This window comes from Lathyrus oleraceus, chromosome 6, assembly GCF_024323335.1.
Source record: "Lathyrus oleraceus cultivar Zhongwan6 chromosome 6, CAAS_Psat_ZW6_1.0, whole genome shotgun sequence".
Classification (NCBI taxonomy): domain Eukaryota; kingdom Viridiplantae; phylum Streptophyta; class Magnoliopsida; order Fabales; family Fabaceae; genus Lathyrus; species Lathyrus oleraceus.
The window spans coordinates 414,536,648-414,555,552 of NC_066584.1; the positions used below are offsets into that span (position 1 = coordinate 414,536,648).

Genomic DNA, 18,905 nt, shown 5'->3' on the forward strand with positions numbered 1-18,905 from the left:
TTTTGCCCTCAACTTTGTGTTCATCCACGTCTCGGTCAAAAGTGTCTTCCCATTAATGTTATCACAATAGATCATTACATTTTTATGAACCATTGTAACACAACTCTAGAAGCATGTTATGTGCCAACAATATTCAGACACCGCGATATTCAGTCTCAGCACTGGAGCGGGATAGTGCGAGTTTGTGTTTTAAGGACTATGATAGTAAGTTGTCAACAAAAAAACACATAGTAACCAAAAATGGATATCCTGGTATCTTGGCAGTCAAATCTCCATGTTGTAAGAAATCAAAGATGTAATGGATGGGAAATAAATATGAAGTTCATATTAACTAGTGTCACATAGGAGATGTTTGACCTTGTGGATGTGAGATATTGTAGAACACCTTCAAGGCTGCAATGAAAAGATTCTCATATGGAATGTTAGTTTTGGTAGCAAGCTCTGGTTTTGTATTAATCGGGTACAAAAATGTTACTTATGAGAATATAGAGTTAAAATAACTTTGTTCTTTTCGGCATGTTTGTTTTAGGTTAAAAAAATTATTTTTTCTTTGTATTTTAAAAAAAATATTTTTATGAAAATATTTTTGTTAAATAAGTGCCAAAAAAGGTGGTCAAGGAACCCAGCAAGCCTACTTCTACAGAAAAACTATCTTCTCATATGACAGTTTTATCCATCCTGATTTTTCCTCTAGAAAGTGTCTAATGATGATTAAAATACTCTACTTGATCCAAAGCATTTTTAAATGATTGTGAAACAATCTCAAAGGTGGTACTGGTACGGTCAACCAACTTATGGGCTAAGAAAGCATTATGGGAGCACAAGAGCTCCAATTCCTTTAGCATCCCCCACACTGCTTTGAAGAAGACAGAGTTTGATCTTTTATCTCCACGATCCTCACCAACTAATTCCCTTGGTAGACAAGAGGATCAATGAACTTCAAGGGAAACAAAGCATCCTTCTTCCTGGAAAGAGAGGTAAAAGTTTCCTTTCCCTCATGCAGGTATTTATCTTGTTGAAGAGTTGGGTCGCAGACGCTCTCCTCCATCCTTTGCTTTTTCAACACGGTGTCAGCCGAACCAGAAAGCCCCCCAATGACCGAGTGAACCAAGGGCCAGAGCAGTCGAAGCGCGTCGGGCATACCTGGCTAGATTACCTAGTATTTCCTCCAAAATAGGCCCAAAGAGGTTATCCAAGTAAGCATAATTCTCATCTAGTGGAGAAAGTTGACAACCTCTAGCAGAGCAGTAAATGGCGAGCAATCTAACGGGGGCATTCGACGAAGCCGACAAGTTTTTCGCAACAACATTATTTATGATCGGCCATACTCCTCGCCTAAAAAGTTGGAGATGCTCTTCATTAACCATGCATTATGCAGTAACAAGTAAAACATATACATCAAAGACATGCAGATTAAAATACCATAAAATTCAAAAGAGTCGAGGCTTACCACAAATGATTTTTCTCTCTTTCCGAGAACGGGTTTTCATCAACAACCAGGCGTCAATAAGAAGCTTTAAATATTTCTTAGCAACCTTCGTCATCGGAGTAGCGCCCCATATATATCCCAAACTTTTGATAAACTTTACCAACTGTTATTTTTTATACTAGAGAGATTTTTTTAGTATATACGTAGTTATTCCCTAGTAGAAAGTGACCATCAGTCCAATACTTAAAGAATAGGTCGACACATCTTCCCTCCACTCCATTGCCGACATTATAAATCGTAGCATGAGCTATGGGGCTCACGAGGGTTACTAGGAAGAATCGATCTTCAAAGGGCGAGAGCTCTAGGAAAGGTTCGAACTCATGGATGATCTGCTTAAAGCGGAGTAATCTTTTATCCCTAGTTTGGAACGTCGAGTCACAAAGATATTTGAAGAGGTTAAGGAAGAGATGCACACAGTGTCTTCCTTTCACATACTCACACCAATACTAGTGGAATCTCATATATGCCAACCATGAAGGGCGAAGTTGCGAATAATCCATGGCCAGATGTTTCAGAATCTCTATCTCAAAAGCAGTAAGAGGGAGACGAAGGCTCATGGTGTAAAAAAAAACACCCTCACAAAAATGAATGACGCAAGCGTCATACTTGTTGAATATTATTTCGTTCTCAAAAGGACTCACAGTTTCCCTTCCGAGAATGGGCTTTCATCAACAACCGAATGTCAATAAGAAGCTTTAAATGTTTCTTAGCAACTTCGTCATCGGGGTAGCACCCCATATATATCCCAAACTTTTGATAAACTTCATCAACTGACCTTTTTTAAACTAGAGAGATCTTTTTTAGTATATACACAGTTATTCCCTAGCATAAAGTGACCATCAGTCAAATACTTAAAGAATAGGTCGGCACATCTGCCTTCCACTCCATTATCGATACTATAAATTGAAGTATGAGCTTCGGGGCTCACGAGGGTTACCAGGAAGAATCGATCTTCAAAGGGCGGGAGCTCTAAGAGAGGTTCAAACCCATGGATGATCGACTTAAAGCGGAGTAATCTTCTATCCCTAATTTGGAACGCCGAGTCACGAAGACATTTGAAGAGGTTAAGGAAGAGATGCAAACAGTGTTTTTCTTTCACATACTCACACCAATTGTAACACCCCTTTTTCTACCCCAAAATACTTAACATATAATCAGAGTAAATAAGCACGCATGTAAACAAAAGGGCGTCACATCGACGTTTTCAAAAACTAAAAGCTTTCAAAAACCAAACATCATCCATCATCAATATACAACCCACCTGGTCATTTAAGATAACACATTTCACTTATCATGAATATTCAAGAACATGCGTTCGCAGTGGAAAATAATGAATACTCATGTATTTCATAAAATGATCCATGTCCCATACCATGATCATCTCTCAATAATCTCCTCAAGATAACTAAAACCATATCCAGAATATTTGGCACTATGGCCTCTCAAACCGCAATTTTCAAATAAACATGTTCGCAAGTAATAACATAATACGTATCCAAATCAGATATGAGTTCAATACTACCAATCTACCCCGTGTTACATGACCAGAGCATTGACTCACTACTTAGTCTCTAAGCTAAAACACGGAAACTCTCCGGCTAAATCTCGAGGGAGTTACCTTCCACTTACTTCTGCAATACTACTCTGGAGTATCTGCACGATGCCATGTAAAGCAACATTCAAACAGAAGGGTGAGAATTCAAATCATTATGAAGAAGTATAATAAATCACAATGATTAAATCAATAATGAACGGAATTCATCACACCTTGTATAACCATGTCAATAATATTAACCAACATTTATTTCACATGTTTCAAGCACACATAAAAACTCAGGGAGTATAATATTACAATCCAATACTATATTCCCAATTATACACATAACTACAATTATCACATAATCACATATTTTGCCAAATTATGTATCCAAACATCACCAAATTCAATTACTATATCTCATACACACCTCACAATCACATCAATGCAAACATTCAATTATCACATAACTCTAATGTGACTCAATGCAAGAAATGTGACTATATGCATGTGGTACCGCAATGTGAACCCAACGTTTCACCGCTTTCCGATTCAATATCTAGAATCCAAGCCACGCTTCCGATCTGGACAAGATCAAAGTCACTACGTCTATTTCCAATTACGGATCAACGTCTGCTACGCCTATTTCCAATTAAGGATCAACGTCTATGTGAACCCACAGTTTCACCGCTTTCCGATTCAATATCTAGAATCCAAGCCACTACGTCTATTTCCAATTAAGGATCAACGTCTGCTACGCCTATTTCCATTCAAGGATCAACGTCTAATACCATGTGAACCCACAGTTTCACCGCTTCCACCATGAAGCCGACCATGCCATGAATGAATGTACAAATACCAACACATATGCAATTAAGATCATCTCTACCATCTTAACATTCCACATATCACCATAACTCAACTCTATGAATTATCCACCAATGGTACATATACACATTCATAACAATATATCATTCACAAATATAGGCTAATTATCAACTACTCACACTTAGAGTGCATTTCAAAATGAATAGAACTTTTAAAATCTCAAATTTTTTATTTTTCAACAGTGGTAACCGGTTAACGCTCGGAGGGTAACCGGTTAACACAAAACAGAATGCAATTTCTAGGAAGGTTTTTAGCAAGTAACCGGTTAACGCTCGGAGGGTAACCGGTTAACGAAAAACATAATCAATTTCCTGCGCAAATTTTTAGCAAGTAACCGGTTACTGCTCGGAGGGTAACCGGTTAACGTAAAACAGAATGCAGAATTTTCTGCGTTTTTCATCGTTGGAGGACTTTCGGACCTCCGATTTCGATTCCGTAAAAAGTCAAACGTTCAGAAAATTATAACTCATACAATACTCTAAGTATATAACGTTAATTTGCAGTTTTAACACAATCAAATCACCACAAATCAAGAATACTCATCAAAACCTAACAATTTCAAACAACCATACAAAATTAGGGATTTTAACCTAAACATACTTCTATCCATTGACCCAATCATACTAACCCATAATAATAAGGATTCTCCCCTTACCTCTTCAAATTTCTGGAAACCTTAGCTTCTCTCTTGTTCTTCCCCTCTTCTCCTTACTTTTCCTCTTTTCTTTCTCTGTTGCCGTCAAATGATCAAAATAATTCTACTCCTCACTCTCCTCACCTCTTATATACTAGTATTCTATTTGGGCTTAAAGAATGATACCTCTAATTTAATTATTAGGCCCAATAAGACCTAGTATTATAATATCTCTATTTAATTCAAATAAATTAAACCAACTCAATATGCACACCAAGTTAATTAATTCAATTATTCATTATATCTCATATCAACTAAATAATTAATTAACACACCAAATTAATTAATAAAATCAATTATTATACTACCTAACAACCAATTAATTAATTAACACTCTAAATAAATAAAATATAATAATAATAATAATAATAATATAAGAAATAATTACTAAAATTGGGTTGTTACAACTCTCCCCCACTTAAAAGATTTTCGGCCTCGAAAATTTACCTCAACCGAACAACTCCGGATACGATTCCTTCATCTTATCCTCGAGTTCCCAAGTAATATTGCCATTGGCGGCTCCGTCCCATATCACTTTCACCAAAGCAATCTCCTTACCACGAAGCTTCTTCACTTCTCGATCTTCAATTCGCATAGGTGATGTATCAACCGTCAAATTATCCCGCACTTGAACATCATCTAATGGAACAACATGCGATGGATCCGCAATGTACCTCCTTAATTGAGACACATGGAACACATCATGAAGATTAGAAAGTGATGGTGGTAATGCAATCCGACATGCCACTTCATCTACCCTCTCGGAAATCTGAGAAGGACCAATGAAACGCGACGTCAACTTACGCGACTTCAAAGCTCTACCAACACCCGTTATTGGCGTAACTCGAAGAAACACATGCTCATCTTTCTCAAACTCAAGATCTTTCCTCCCCTTATCATGATAACTCTTTTGACGACTCTGAGAAGCCTTTATCTTCTCTTGAATCATCTTAATCTTATCCGTAGTCTCTTGAATCAACTCGGGTCCAACCACAGCACTCTCTCCCGATTCGTACCAACACAAAGGAGTTCTACACCTTCTACCATAGAGAGCCTCAAAAGGTGCCATTCCAATACTCGAATGGAAATTGTTGTTATACGTAAACTCGATCAGAGGCAAGAAACTATCCCAATTTCCTCCTTGTTCCAAAACACATGACCTCAAAAGATCTTCAAGTGACTGAATAGTCCTCTCCATTTGACCATCAGTTTGCGGATGATATGCCGAACTCAAACGCAACTTCGTACCCAAAGCACTTTGCAAACCTTCCCAAAATCTCGAAGTGAACCTCAGATGTCTATCCGAAACAATGCTCGACAGAATACCATGCAAACACACAATCCTTTCGATGTATAACTTAGCAAGTCTCTCCATCGAATAGTCCATCCTCATCGGAATAAAATGAGCACACTTCGTCAACCTGTCCACAACGACCCAAATCGCCTCACAATGACTCGATGTTCTCGGCAAACCCGAAACAAAATCCATAAAGATACTATCCCACTTCCACTCGGGAATAGATAACGGTTGCATCAAACCAGACGGCTTTTGATGTTCAATCTTTAACTTTTGACAAGTCAAACATGAATACACAAATTCCACTACATCCTTCTTCATACCTTGCCACCAAAACATCTTTCTCAAGTCTTGATACATTTTAGAAGCACCAGGATGAATATTCAGACCACTTCTATGCCCTTTCTCAAGAATCCTCTTTCTCAAATCCGCAACATCCGGAACACAAACTCGATCACGACACCTCATGATACCATTCTCATCAATCCGAAAGTCACCACCTTTGTCTTGGTTAATCAATGTCATAACATCAACTAATTTCAAATCTGACTTCTGACCTTCTCTAATCTCGTCAAGAATGCCACACGTAAGCTTCAACATACCAAGCTTAACGCATGAAGGCGTCGCTTCAGAAACCAAACTCAAATCTCTAAATTGCTCCAACAATTCAAACTCTCGAATCATCAACATAGACATGTGCAATGACTTCCTACTCAATGCATCGGCTACAACATTCGCCTTTTCAGGATGATAATTCAAACCAAAATCATAATCTTTCAAGAATTCCAACCATCTCCTTTGCCTCATATTCAATTCTTTCTGATCGAACAAGTACTTCAAACTCTTGTGATCACTAAACACATCAAACCTCGATCCAAACAAATAATGTCTCCAAAGCTTCAACACAAACACAACGGCGGCCAACTCTAAATCATGCGTCGGATAATTCCTCTCATGAACTTTAAGTTGCCTTGAAGCATAAGCTACCACTTGCCCTTTTTGCATCAAAACACCTCCCAAACCCAACAAAGAAGCATCACAATACACAACGAAAGTTTCTAACGGATCCGGTAAAATCAAAATAGGAGCCGTAGTCAATCTTCTCTTAACCTCTTGAAAATTCGCTTCACACTGCGAAGTCCAAATGAAAGCTTGACCTTTCCTAGTCAACTGCGTCAATGGTAACGACAACTTAGAAAATCCTTCAATGAACTTCCTACAATAACCAGCCAAACCAAGGAAACTTCTAATCTCAACAACAGACTTAGGAGCTTCCCATTGAGACACGGCTTCAATCTTCGTAGAATCCACAGAAATACCACCACTCGAAATCACATGTCCAAGAAAACTTACTTCACTTAACCAAAACTCACATTTAGAGAGTTTAGCAACCAACTTCCTCTCTTTCAACACCGATAACATAACCTGCAAATGCTCGGCATGATCCTCTTCACTCTTAGAATAAATCAATATATCGTCGATGAACACAACAACAAACTTATCCAGATAATCATGAAAAATTCTATTCATATACTCCATAAATACACCAGGTGCATTAGTCACACCAAAAGGCATCACGGAGTACTCGTAGTGACTGTACCTTGTCCGAAAAGCAGTCTTTTGAATATCCTCAGCCTTTACCCGAATCTGATGATACCCAGACCTCAAATCAATCTTGCTAAACACACGAGCTCCAACCAGCTGATCCATCAGATCGTCAATCCTCGGAAGTGGATACTTGTTCTTAATCGTCACTTTATTCAGTTGTCTATAGTCAACACATAATCTCATAGAACCTTCTTTCTTCTTGACCAACAGAACAGGCGCACCCCACGACGACACACTAGGACGAATAAACTTCTTCTCGAGCAAGTCTTCAAGTTGATTCTTCAACTCTTTCAACTCAGAAGCAGACATTCTATAGGGAGTCATCGATACAGGACTAGTTCCAGGAATTAAATCGATCGAAAACTCAACCTCACGTTCCGACGGTAAATCACTTATATCTTCCGGAAATACCTCCGCAAATTCACAAACTATTGGCAATTCTTCAATCGTCCTCTTCTCACGAATATCCAAAGTTGTTAACAACATAAACAACTCGGCACCACCTTGCACCGATTCATCCACTTGCTTAGCAGACACAAACCAATCTTCCTTCGCACCAACCTCAGGAAAAATAATTGTCTTCTCGAAACAGTTGATATACACCCGATTAAATTCTAACCAATTCATACCCAAAATCACATCGAGTTGCTCTAAAGGAAGACAAACTAAATCAATTCCAAAATCCCTACCAAAGATACTCAACGGACAATTCAGACACACATAGGAAGTAGAAACAGAACCCATAGCAGGTGTATCAATAACCATACTTCTACGCATATCAGATAATATAAGATTCAATCGCTTAGCACAATCCAAAGAAATGAAAGAATGTGTTGCACCGGTATCAATAATGGCAGTCAAAGGTGTACCATTAATAAAGCACGTACCTTGGATTAGCCTATCATCGGTAGTGGCCTCCGCACCAGACAATGCAAACACCTTTCCCTTCGCTTGCTCCTTCTTTGGATTATCACATTTGGTACTAATGTGACCTTTCTCACCACAATTGTAACAAGTCACACTCGAACCAACTCCACACTGGTTTGCTCTGTGACCACTCTTGCCACACTTGAAACACGTCACAGAATCCTTACTACAATCAACAGCACGATGACCTTCAACGCCACATTTGAAACACTTAAGTGGAGTAGAAGATCCTCCCCCACTTGGCTTCTTGCCAAAACCAGATTGTCTCCTCTTGTCATCATACGGTTTCCTACGATCCTGGTTTTTCCCCTTCAAACTCTTGTAGAAAGAAGCATTTTCCCTATTATCCTCATCATAAATCCGACTCTTGTTAACCAACTCCGAAAAACGAGTAATCTGTTGGTAACCAATGGCCTTCTTGATATCATGTCTCAAGCCATTCACAAACTTCAAGCATTCAGATCTCTCAGCATTAGCAGTATTGTAATGAGGACAATACTTGATAAGCTTCTGAAATCTAGCAGCATATTCCGCAACGGTACCATTTCCTTGCTTCAATTCAAGGAATTCCACCTCTTTCTTCCCACGACAATCTTCTGGAAAGTAGTTCTCCAAGAAGACATCACGGAAAAGAGCCCAAGTAACCTCAAAGTTGTCTCCTTCAAACCTCTGAAGAGTGTTACTCCACCAATCTTCAGCTTCCTTCTCAAGCATATGAGTACTAAACTGCACTTTCTGAGCATCAGTACAGTTCATGACTCTGAAGATCTTCTCAATTGCCTTCAGCCAAGCTTGAGCTTTATCAGGTTCATGCTCACCCTCAAAGACAGGAGGATTGTTCCGCTGGAATCTCCCCAAAGCACGGAACTCATCATCATCTCCATTTCGGTTACCAGCATTCGCTTGAGGGATCTGACCAATGGAGTCAGCCAACATCCTCAGCGCCTCAGCAATGGCATCATCATTCATGCCTGCAACCATCGTCCTGAACAGCCCGAACAACCAGACAAACAGTATTGATCATGTCCGATACACAAATCAAATACAACGGGATGGAAAACCCTAACGACTATTGACCAACTGGTCGACCAGGCTCTGATACCACTAATGTAACACCTCTTTTTCTATCCCAAAATACTTAACATATAATCAGAGTAAATAAGAACGCATATAAACAAAATGGCGTCACATCGACGTTTTCAAAAACTAAAAGCTTTCAAAAACCAAACATCATTCATCATCAATATACAACCCACCTGGTCATTTAAGATAACACATTTCACTTATCATGAATATTCAAGAACATGCGTTCGCAGCGGAAAATAATGAATACTCATGTATTTCATAAAATGATCCATGTCCCATACCATGATCATCTCTTAATAATCTCCTCAAGATAACTAAAACCATATCCAGAATATTTGGCACTATGGCCTCTCAAACCGCAATTTTCAAATAAACATGTTTGCAAGTAATAACATAATACGTATCCAAATCAGATATGAGTTCAATACTACCAATTTACCCCGTGTTACATGACCAGAGAATTGACTTACTACTTAGTCTCTAAGCTAAAACACGGAAACTCTCCGGCTAAATCTCGAGGGAGTTACCGTCCACTTACTTCCGCAATACTACTCTGGAGTATCTGCACGATGTCATGTAAAGCAACATTCAAACAGAAGGGTGAGAATTCTAATCATTATGAAGAAGTATAATAAAGCACAATGATTAAATCAACAATGAACGGAATTCATCACATCTTGTATAACCATGTCAATAATATTAACCAACATTTATTTCACATGTTTCAAGCACACATAAAAACTCAGGGAGTATAATATTACAATCCAATACTATATTCCCAATTATACACATAACTACAATTATCACATAATCACATATTTTGCCAAATTATATATCCAAACATCACCAAATTCAATTACTATATCTCATACACACCTCACAATCACATCAATGCAAACATTCAATTATCACATAACTCTAATGTGACTCAATGCAAGAAATGTTACTCTATGCATGTGGTACCGCAATGTGAACCCAACGTTTCACCGTTTTCCGATTCAATATCTAGAATCCAAGCCACGCTTCCGATCCGGACAAGATCAAAGTCACTACGTCTATTTCCAATTACGGATCAACGTCTGCTACACCTATTTCCAATTAAGGATCAACGTCTATGTGAACCCACAGTTTCACCGCTTTCCGATTCAATATCTAGAATCCAAGCCACTACGTCTATTTCCTGTTAGACGGTGTGGCTAGTGATCGAGAGGGGGGGTGAATAGATCACCTCTTTGAATATAAACGGATTTAAAATTTTATCAGAGTTATTGAAACTTAGCGGAAAATTTCAGTCCCGAATCGACTTCCGTCTATTCTGAACCGCTACTAGAAAACCGGACACGCGAATTTATTGCTGGATTTGAATTAGAATGACAGAAATTATTAACACTAGAATCTTATCAAATTGAATGCACTTATCACTAAATCCTAATTCCAATAATTAAAACTCAGCTAACAGTTTTGTCAAACAATTGGTGTGTATGTGATCAATGATGAACAACAGTGGACTTTAGTTAAAGAAGTTTTCTTGCCACTATTGTATCGCAAAAAGTACAGCCACAACACACTAACTGAAATTGCGAAACTGTTGAAAACGTAAAGAGAGATAAGGAAAGAATACGATACGCAGAGATTTGGTAAGGAAGTTCCCCACGTCGTCCTCGCGTGTGGGTACGTCTCCCTCTCAATTTCAAATGAAATTGAGAACTGTGATTATCAATAATGCCGAATTCGTTGATACAAGGTTACAATACAAAGACAGAATTCTAAATCCCAAGAACTTCTTCTTGTATGAAACCTCCACTTGATTTGAGCTCGATCAAGATTTTCCTGCAAGAAATTGCAAACAATTCACCGGTTCCACGACCTGTTTGCGAAATCACCCGATTTCCAAACGCAACGCTGCGGCTGAATCTGTTCTGCAAACGTGACTAACAAACCCGCAAGAACACTCCAGTTCTTGAAGGACAAATCAGTTGGTTTTTCCTCGAAACCCCCTTCAATCTTCAACTCAGCTAGATCCTCGATCGTTCCACTGAACACCTCAGCTAGATCCTTGATCGTACCACTGAACGTTATCTCGTTGATCCTTTAATCCAAAGAACAAGAATGATTATGTGTTGATGTTCTTGAAGAAAAGAGATTGATAAGATGAAGAAGATGAAGTCTCTTTCAGGTTTCTATCTGCTCAAAAAAATTGCTGCTACACACTCCTTTGATCTTGTGTTCAACTGTTTTTTTTTCTCTTCTGAATTCGTGTTTTTCACTGTTGTCATAATACTTCTTATATATGAAAAACATATGTTGTTAGTAGATAAAACAGACTTATGTATTGATACATGAAGTTATGCATCGATACATACTGTAGGGTTGATGAATTTTAGAGAATTTATGTAAGCATGGATCGATGCAAGGCTCGTATGGATCGATCCATAGAGCATTTTGCCTGTCCATGTATCGATACATGACTCGTATGGATCGATACATACTGAAGCAAAAGAGTTTTGTGGTTTACAACATATTTTATGGATCGACGCATAAGATTATATATTGATACATACTGATACAAAATAGTTTTTATGAGTTCTTTTAAGAGATGTATCAATGTGGATCTTTATGTATAGACATGAAACAATAGTATGGGATAAAAACACAAATGAATCATGTAAAATAATGCACAGCCAACAATTGGATGATGATCACACTATTTGATATCATTCAAAACTTATTCAAAGTAAAGAATTTGCTCACAAACTCCCCCTTTTTGATGATGGCAAATTTTTGGCAGCAAGATGTGTGATACTCCCCCTGAGTTTGTGCATATCTGTCAACATATCTGCATTTCTCCCCCTTTGTCAACATCAAAAAGAAGAAGAAACAGGTTTATCAAGGCAACATGTTGTAGCAGGACATGGCAAAAAATGATAAAGAAGCTAACAATCACAAAGAAGGAAGCTTAAAAGTAAAGAAACACTCACAAAGAATGACAAATAAGGGCAATATCACCGGAAGTAAGCAGAAGAAAAAAAATTTAACTAGTAAAACATGTTTAAGAATTACATAAGCTAAACCATATATTGTGCAACAATCCAAAAAAAACTTAAGTAGCATGAAATGAAATGCAGTGAAATGAAATGATGATGGTTTAATGTGGATTGTAGCCACCACAGGACTCCTCATCATCTCTATCAGGATTTCTGAAGCTTGGCGGAGGTGGAGGAGGAGGCATTGTGTCTGGATTTTGGCCCATGAAGGAGTAGTTCCTAAACCTGTCCTGAACTTCAACACTTCTAAATCTGTCCATAATACCAGGATTGGCACGACAGTCGTCCATAAAGTCAGACATTTCATTGTAGAAGACTTTGTGCCGCTTAACCAAGTCTTGGTGCCAAGAGTGTTGGTTATGATACATCCGTGTATGCTCATCATGCCACTCACGATGCTCCTTATGCCACTCATTTTGTTGTACATGCCAAGACTGTGCCTCGTCATGACGTTCTTTGTTGGCAAGCTCCATTTGTTGAAGCATTTGAGTGAGGTGCGCAGTAGGTGTTGAAGATGAAGCACCGCCGGAGAACGGAGGAACCGTAGGTTCAGGTACATAGTTGGTTGGAGACCACCTTTGTGGCACCCAATCACCCCAACCAGCATTGTCCTCAGTTGGAGGCACATCTGCTTCATGCGCATCATGCATTTCTTCATCAGGTTGGTCTTCAACAACATGGATTCGTTCAGAAGGCACATCAAAATTATAGATCCTTGTTTTGGATTTCCTCTCAAAGAAGTAGAAACATTCACGGTCCTTGTCCCACCGATATCCCATATGAGATAAAGTGGAAGAGTTAAACTCTTGAGCTGCAGATGGAGATATGAGAGGAACTAGAGGGATTGCAACATTCCAAAACTTAAGAATTTTCATTATTTGAGAAGCATATCCAAGAGCAACATTCTTGGAGCTGTTACGCACGAAAAATAGACGCTTCACAAAGTAATTTGCCTAATTTAAGGGAACCTTATTTTGCAGAATATACAGGAGATGTATGCTTGCCCTGTCTAACCGAGAATGTCCACTGTTTGCTGGACGCAGAATGTGCGAGATAATCCAATGAAGAATACGTGGAGTTTTCTTAATCATACCAGACGTGACGTGTTCATCCTCACTCAGCGGTCTGTCTAGTTTCAAGATAGATGGAGTAAACTCCTTCATGTTAAATTCAGTATCAAAATGGAGGTCATGCCAGGACTTGAAATTAAGCGACGGAAGCGGAATTTGAAACACTGTTTCCCAATCAGCAGCTTCAAAAGTATATGTTCTGACACCGATAGAGCACTTAAACATATATCCTCTACCATATTGTAAGCCAGCATAAAATGCACAGATAAAATCCTCATGATACTCATCCTTTGTAGACAAAAATGACCCAAGTCTTTGTGCATGTAGGAGTTCAACCACATCATTGAGATGCAAATGAATATCATCATGTTTATCAAAGATATGGGGTTTCATAACTAACCTTGTCTTGAAGGAATCCTCAAACTCAGTAGCAATTGCAGGATGAAGCAAGTCTAAGGCATTTGTAGGAATGTCTGGTAGCTGCTGAGAAGTACCAACCGGTTCCTTTCCTTTTCCTTTTCCCTTTGCTCTAGCTGGAATGGTTCGTGGAGGCATGATGATGAAAGGTTGAGGGAAAGTGGAATGAATTTAGGGTTTTAGAGAGAGTGATGATGAGGAAAATTAGGGTTAGCCGCTGGTTTTGGGAGGTATGAGAACTGCTGATATGAAATCTTGAGATAGGATGTGATAAGAGTGGCTGATATGTCGATCCATGAGAAAAAAATGCATTTAATCCAAATAGCAGTCAGTATGTGTCGATGCATATGGCCATGGATCGATCCATATCATGCATTTTTGTTTTTAAAGGGTCTATGTATCGATACAAGCGACGGATGGATCGATACATCCTGAACCAGTTTTGACAAATTTGAAATGCAGAAGATATGAATCGATGCATACATGTTTGGATCGATACATACTGATGCCAAACCAGATTTTAATGAATTTTTATGCAGTATGGATATGCATTATGAAGTATGTCATGATAGTTATGCCCAAGTATGATTCATAAATCAGATTTTTAATGTTCAAACAATATATGCAAAGAAATTTACATCAATGAGAGTAAGAACTTTTGTTCTAACATACACAATCACATAGTTGTAAAAGAATTATAGAAAGGAGTGATATTACCTCTGCTGACGTAATCTTGTGATGTATAAATGACATCTAAAACAAATCTCATCAACCAAGGTGAGGCATAATATAAATACGAACAAACATGCTTAAGACATCAATTGAGAAAGATTTAAGATCCCTAATTCACGACGAATGTTGAAGAACGGTTTCGTTGCCAAAGGTTTAGTGAATATATCAGCAAGCTGATTTTTGGAATCAACATGCTCAAATACAACGTCTTCTTTTTCAACATGGTCGCGAAGAAAGTGATGTCTAATCTCTATGTGTTTAGTGCGTGAGTGTAAAACAGGGTTTTTAGTAAGGTTTATGGCACTAGTGTTGTCACATTTTATTGGAATACGTTTGAGTTGAATGTTAAAGTCTTGTAGTTGTTGCTTTAGCCACAAAATCTAAGCACAATAACTACCGGCTGCAACGTATTCAACCTCTGCAGTTGACAAAGCCACAGATACCTGCTTTTTGCTATGCCAACTTACCAAGGAGTTTGAAAACAGGTGACATGTACCACTCGTGCTTTTCCTATCTGATTTGCAGCCAGCAAAATCAGAATCGAAGTAACCTACTAAGCTACAATCACTTCCTTTGGAATACCAAAGCCCATATTTAGGTGTTCCATGAAGATATCTAAATATGCGCTTAACAGCTTTAAGGTGTGATTCCTTAGGATTTGATTGATATCGTGCACAATACAAACACTAAACATGATGTCAGGTCTAGAAGCAGAAAGATACAGAAGAGATCCAATCATACCTCTGAATTTTTTGACATCGACGCACTTACCATGCTCATCCTTATCTAGATTTCCGTTGGTTGGCATAGGGGTATCAATTGGTTTTGAGTCATTCATTCCAAAGCGCTTGAGTAGTTCTCTGCAGTATTTTGTTTGACATACTGTTGTACCCTTATCGAGTTGCTTTATCTGCAGTCCTAGGAAGTAATTCAGCTCCCCCATGAGACTCATCTCAAGTTCACCCTGCATAACCTTAGAAAATTCTTCGACCAAGTGTATGTTAGTTGAACCAAAAATTATATCGTCTACATAAACTTGAACTAAAAGGATGTGCTTTCCCTTATGTTTAATAAAGAGAGTATTATCCACTTTACCTCTTGAATATCCATGATCAATTAGGAATTTGCTAAGCCTTTCATACCAAACCCGAGGGGCTTGTTTAAGACCATACAAAGCTCGTTTTAATTTGTAAACATAATCTGGATTTTCAGCATTCTCAAAACCAGGAGGTTGTGAGACATATACCTCTTCATTTATGACACCATTTAGGAAAGCACTCTTTACGTCCATTTGGTAAAGCTTAAAATTGTTAGAACACGCATAGGCAAGCAAGAGACGTATAGCTTCAAGGCGAGCAACGGGAGCATAAGTTTCCTCATAGTCTATGCCCTCCTCTTGATTATACCCTTGTGCTACTAAACGTGCCTTGTTCCTAGTTATCACTCCGTTTTCATCAAGCTTATTTCTAAAAACCCATTTAGTGCCTATGATATGATGATCTCGCGGACGAGGGACAAGTTCCCAAACGTCATTTCTTTTAAATTGATTAAGCTCTTCTTGCATGGCCATTAGCCAAAATTCATCAATCAAGGCCTCTTTGGCATTTTTAGGTTCTACTTGGGAAACAAAAGCGAAGTGAGAACAAAAATTACTTACCTTAGAACGAGTCATTACTCCCTTTGAAATATCTCCCAAGATGTTGTCGATAGGATGGTCTTTTGAAGATTTCCAAGCTGGTGGAAGGTCATTCACTTCAGCTGTCCTTTCTTCCTCAGCTTCTTCATGACTAGTATCTTCCTCCTTCTCATGGGCAGCTGTTCTGGACTGATCAGTTTCCGCAACAGCTTCCTTGAGTATGTCTTCTGTAGATACACCTGCGTCATCAAAATAAATACCTTTTCCGACACTTTTCGGATAAGACTCATCAAAAGAAACATGGACAGATTCTTCAACAGTAAGTAAACGCTTATTATACACTCTATATGCTTTACTTGATTGTGCGTATCCCAGAAAGATACCTTCATCCGCTTTCGCATCAAACTTCCCAATATTTTCCTTACCATTATTCAAAACAAAACATTTACAACCGAACACGTGAAGATGTGACAAGTTTGGCTTTCTTCCTTTTAAAAGCTCATAAGGGGTTTTATTTAAAATAGGACGGATTAAGATCCTGTTTAAAACATAACAAGCTGTGCTAACTGCATCAGCCCAAAAGTATTTTGGTAGTCCACCCTCATTCAGCATTGTTCTTGCCAACTCCTCTAAAACACGATTTTTACGCTCCACAACGCCATTTTGTTGTGGAGTTCGAGGAGCTGAAAAGTTATGCTCAATACCATACTTGTCATAGTACTTATCAAAGTGATAGTTTTGAAATTCACCACCATGATCGCTACGAATTGTAACTATTTTGGAATTCATTTTGTTTTGGGACAGATTTGCAAAATTCTTAAAAGCAGAAAAAGTTTCATCTTTGCTATGAAGGAATATAGTCCAAGTAAATCTAGAATAGTCGTCAACAATTACAAAACCATAATAATTTCCACCTAAGCTCTTTGTCTTAGAAGGTCCAAAGAGATCCATATGGAGAAGCTCAAGGGGTCGTGAAGTTGAAATTACATTTTTAGATTTGAAAGAGACCCTTGTTTGTTTTCCCATTTGGCACGCGTCACATAGGTGGTCTTTTGAAAATTTTATTTTTGGAAGACCGACTACTAGATCCTTAGATACAACCTTATTAAGCAAATCGAAATTAACATGCGCTAAACGTCTATGCCAAAGCCAAGAATCATCATTCAAGGTAACTAGACATTTAGTACTTGTTAAAGATACATCAAAAGATCAAGCATATAGATATTGTTTACTCTTACACCCTTAAACACAACGTTCTGTTCAGCATGTTCAATTATGCAGCAAGTTTTTGTGAAAGAAACTTTATAGCCCTTGTCACACAATTGACTTATGCTTAACAAATTGTGTTTAAGTCCCTCTACTAGATGGACATTAGAAATAGTAGTGGTAGAGGGATTACCTACACTACCTTTGCTGAGTATAGCTCCTTTGTTATTGTCTCCATAAGTAACATATCCCTTCTTCTTTGCCTTGAAGTCTATGAAAAGCGATATGTCACCGGTCATGTGCCTTGAGCAACCGCTGCCAAGAAACCATCTTCTATCTACGGAAGCAAGGCACTCATCCTACAATATCAAAAGAGAGAAGTTGGTACCCAATTTTCATTGGGTCAAAGTGGGTAAGTGCTAACATGGTTTCCTTTTGGCTTCCATTGATAAATACCTTTAGGAACAAGAAATCTCCTAAACTTGCATTTCTCAATGGTATGGCCAGCACGACAACAATAATGACATAAACCATGATGATGTATTTGTTTATTCTTGTTCATTAAATCCTTTGGAATAAAAGAGTATTTTGCATATGGTGGATTTAATGACTTCTTAAACAACCTAGAGTCAACGGCATAAGTAACCTTAGGTTGTAAAGCTTTTTCCAATTTGACCTTGAGAGTGTTTACCTCTTTTTGCCAAATATGACAAGCGTCACAATACCTAACTTTACTACATCCATCAATGTCAATATCTTTTGAATTTTCTGCAATACTAGCTTTTAACGATTCTAAATCATTTTCAGCTTTGTATACTTTACCTTCCAGAAATGAAAAAAATTGTTTATCGGAAGATAATCTTTTAAAAGCATCTACAGCTTCGTTATGCAGTTTTTCAAAAGCTAATTTCAGTTCAGAAAAAGACATAGAAGAGAAATTATTATAATAGGCTTGTTTTACCTTTTTGTCATTGATTTTCTTCTTGTGGTAGGACAGATTTTTGGTGTGAGCCATAAGGCACAGATTTGCGGTTTCATCACTATCACTTGAGCTTTGTGTGCTTGATGAATCACTATCACTTTCCCATGCAATGTAAGCTCTTCTTTGTTTGTTGTACCCTTTTGGTGAAGCTTTTCTTTGATCCTTATATTTCATAGGACAGTCTGTTTTATAATGTCCAGATTTACCATAATTAAAACAAGATCCTCTTCCTCTATTCTTCTTATTCTCTTCCTGTTTCGAATCTGTAGATTGTCTTCGAAACTTCATGAGG

The 18,905-nt window shown here is 38.1% G+C and overlaps 1 protein-coding gene across 1 annotated transcript; it reads right to left on the minus strand.

The window, feature by feature from the left end:
• Window positions 1-1,070: 1,070 nt before the first annotated feature.
• On the minus strand, window positions 1,071-14,195 carry LOC127095973 (uncharacterized). Its single transcript, XM_051034612.1, has 3 exons — window positions 13,806-14,195; window positions 7,735-8,650; window positions 1,071-1,354 (listed from the first exon to the last, which is right to left on the minus strand). Exons 1-3 carry the CDS (start codon window positions 14,193-14,195, stop codon window positions 1,071-1,073), a joined length of 1,590 nt encoding a protein of 529 aa, XP_050890569.1.
• Window positions 14,196-18,905: the final 4,710 nt, after the last annotated feature.

Bases quoted from the DNA above. Each gene is read 5' to 3' on its own strand.
- LOC127095973 (XM_051034612.1), bottom strand. From the start codon at position 14,195: ATGCCTCCACGAACCATTCCAGCTAGAGCAAAGGGAAAAGGAAAAGGA. The intron at 8,651-13,805 runs GTGTTTCAAATT...ACTCCACTTAAG, and splicing joins AAGCTGCTGATTGGGAAACA to TGTTTCAAATGTGGCGTTGA. The intron at 1,355-7,734 runs GTGCGCCTGTTC...TGGTTAATGAAG, and splicing joins TCCTAGTGTGTCGTCGTGGG to AGCATCTCCAACTTTTTAGG.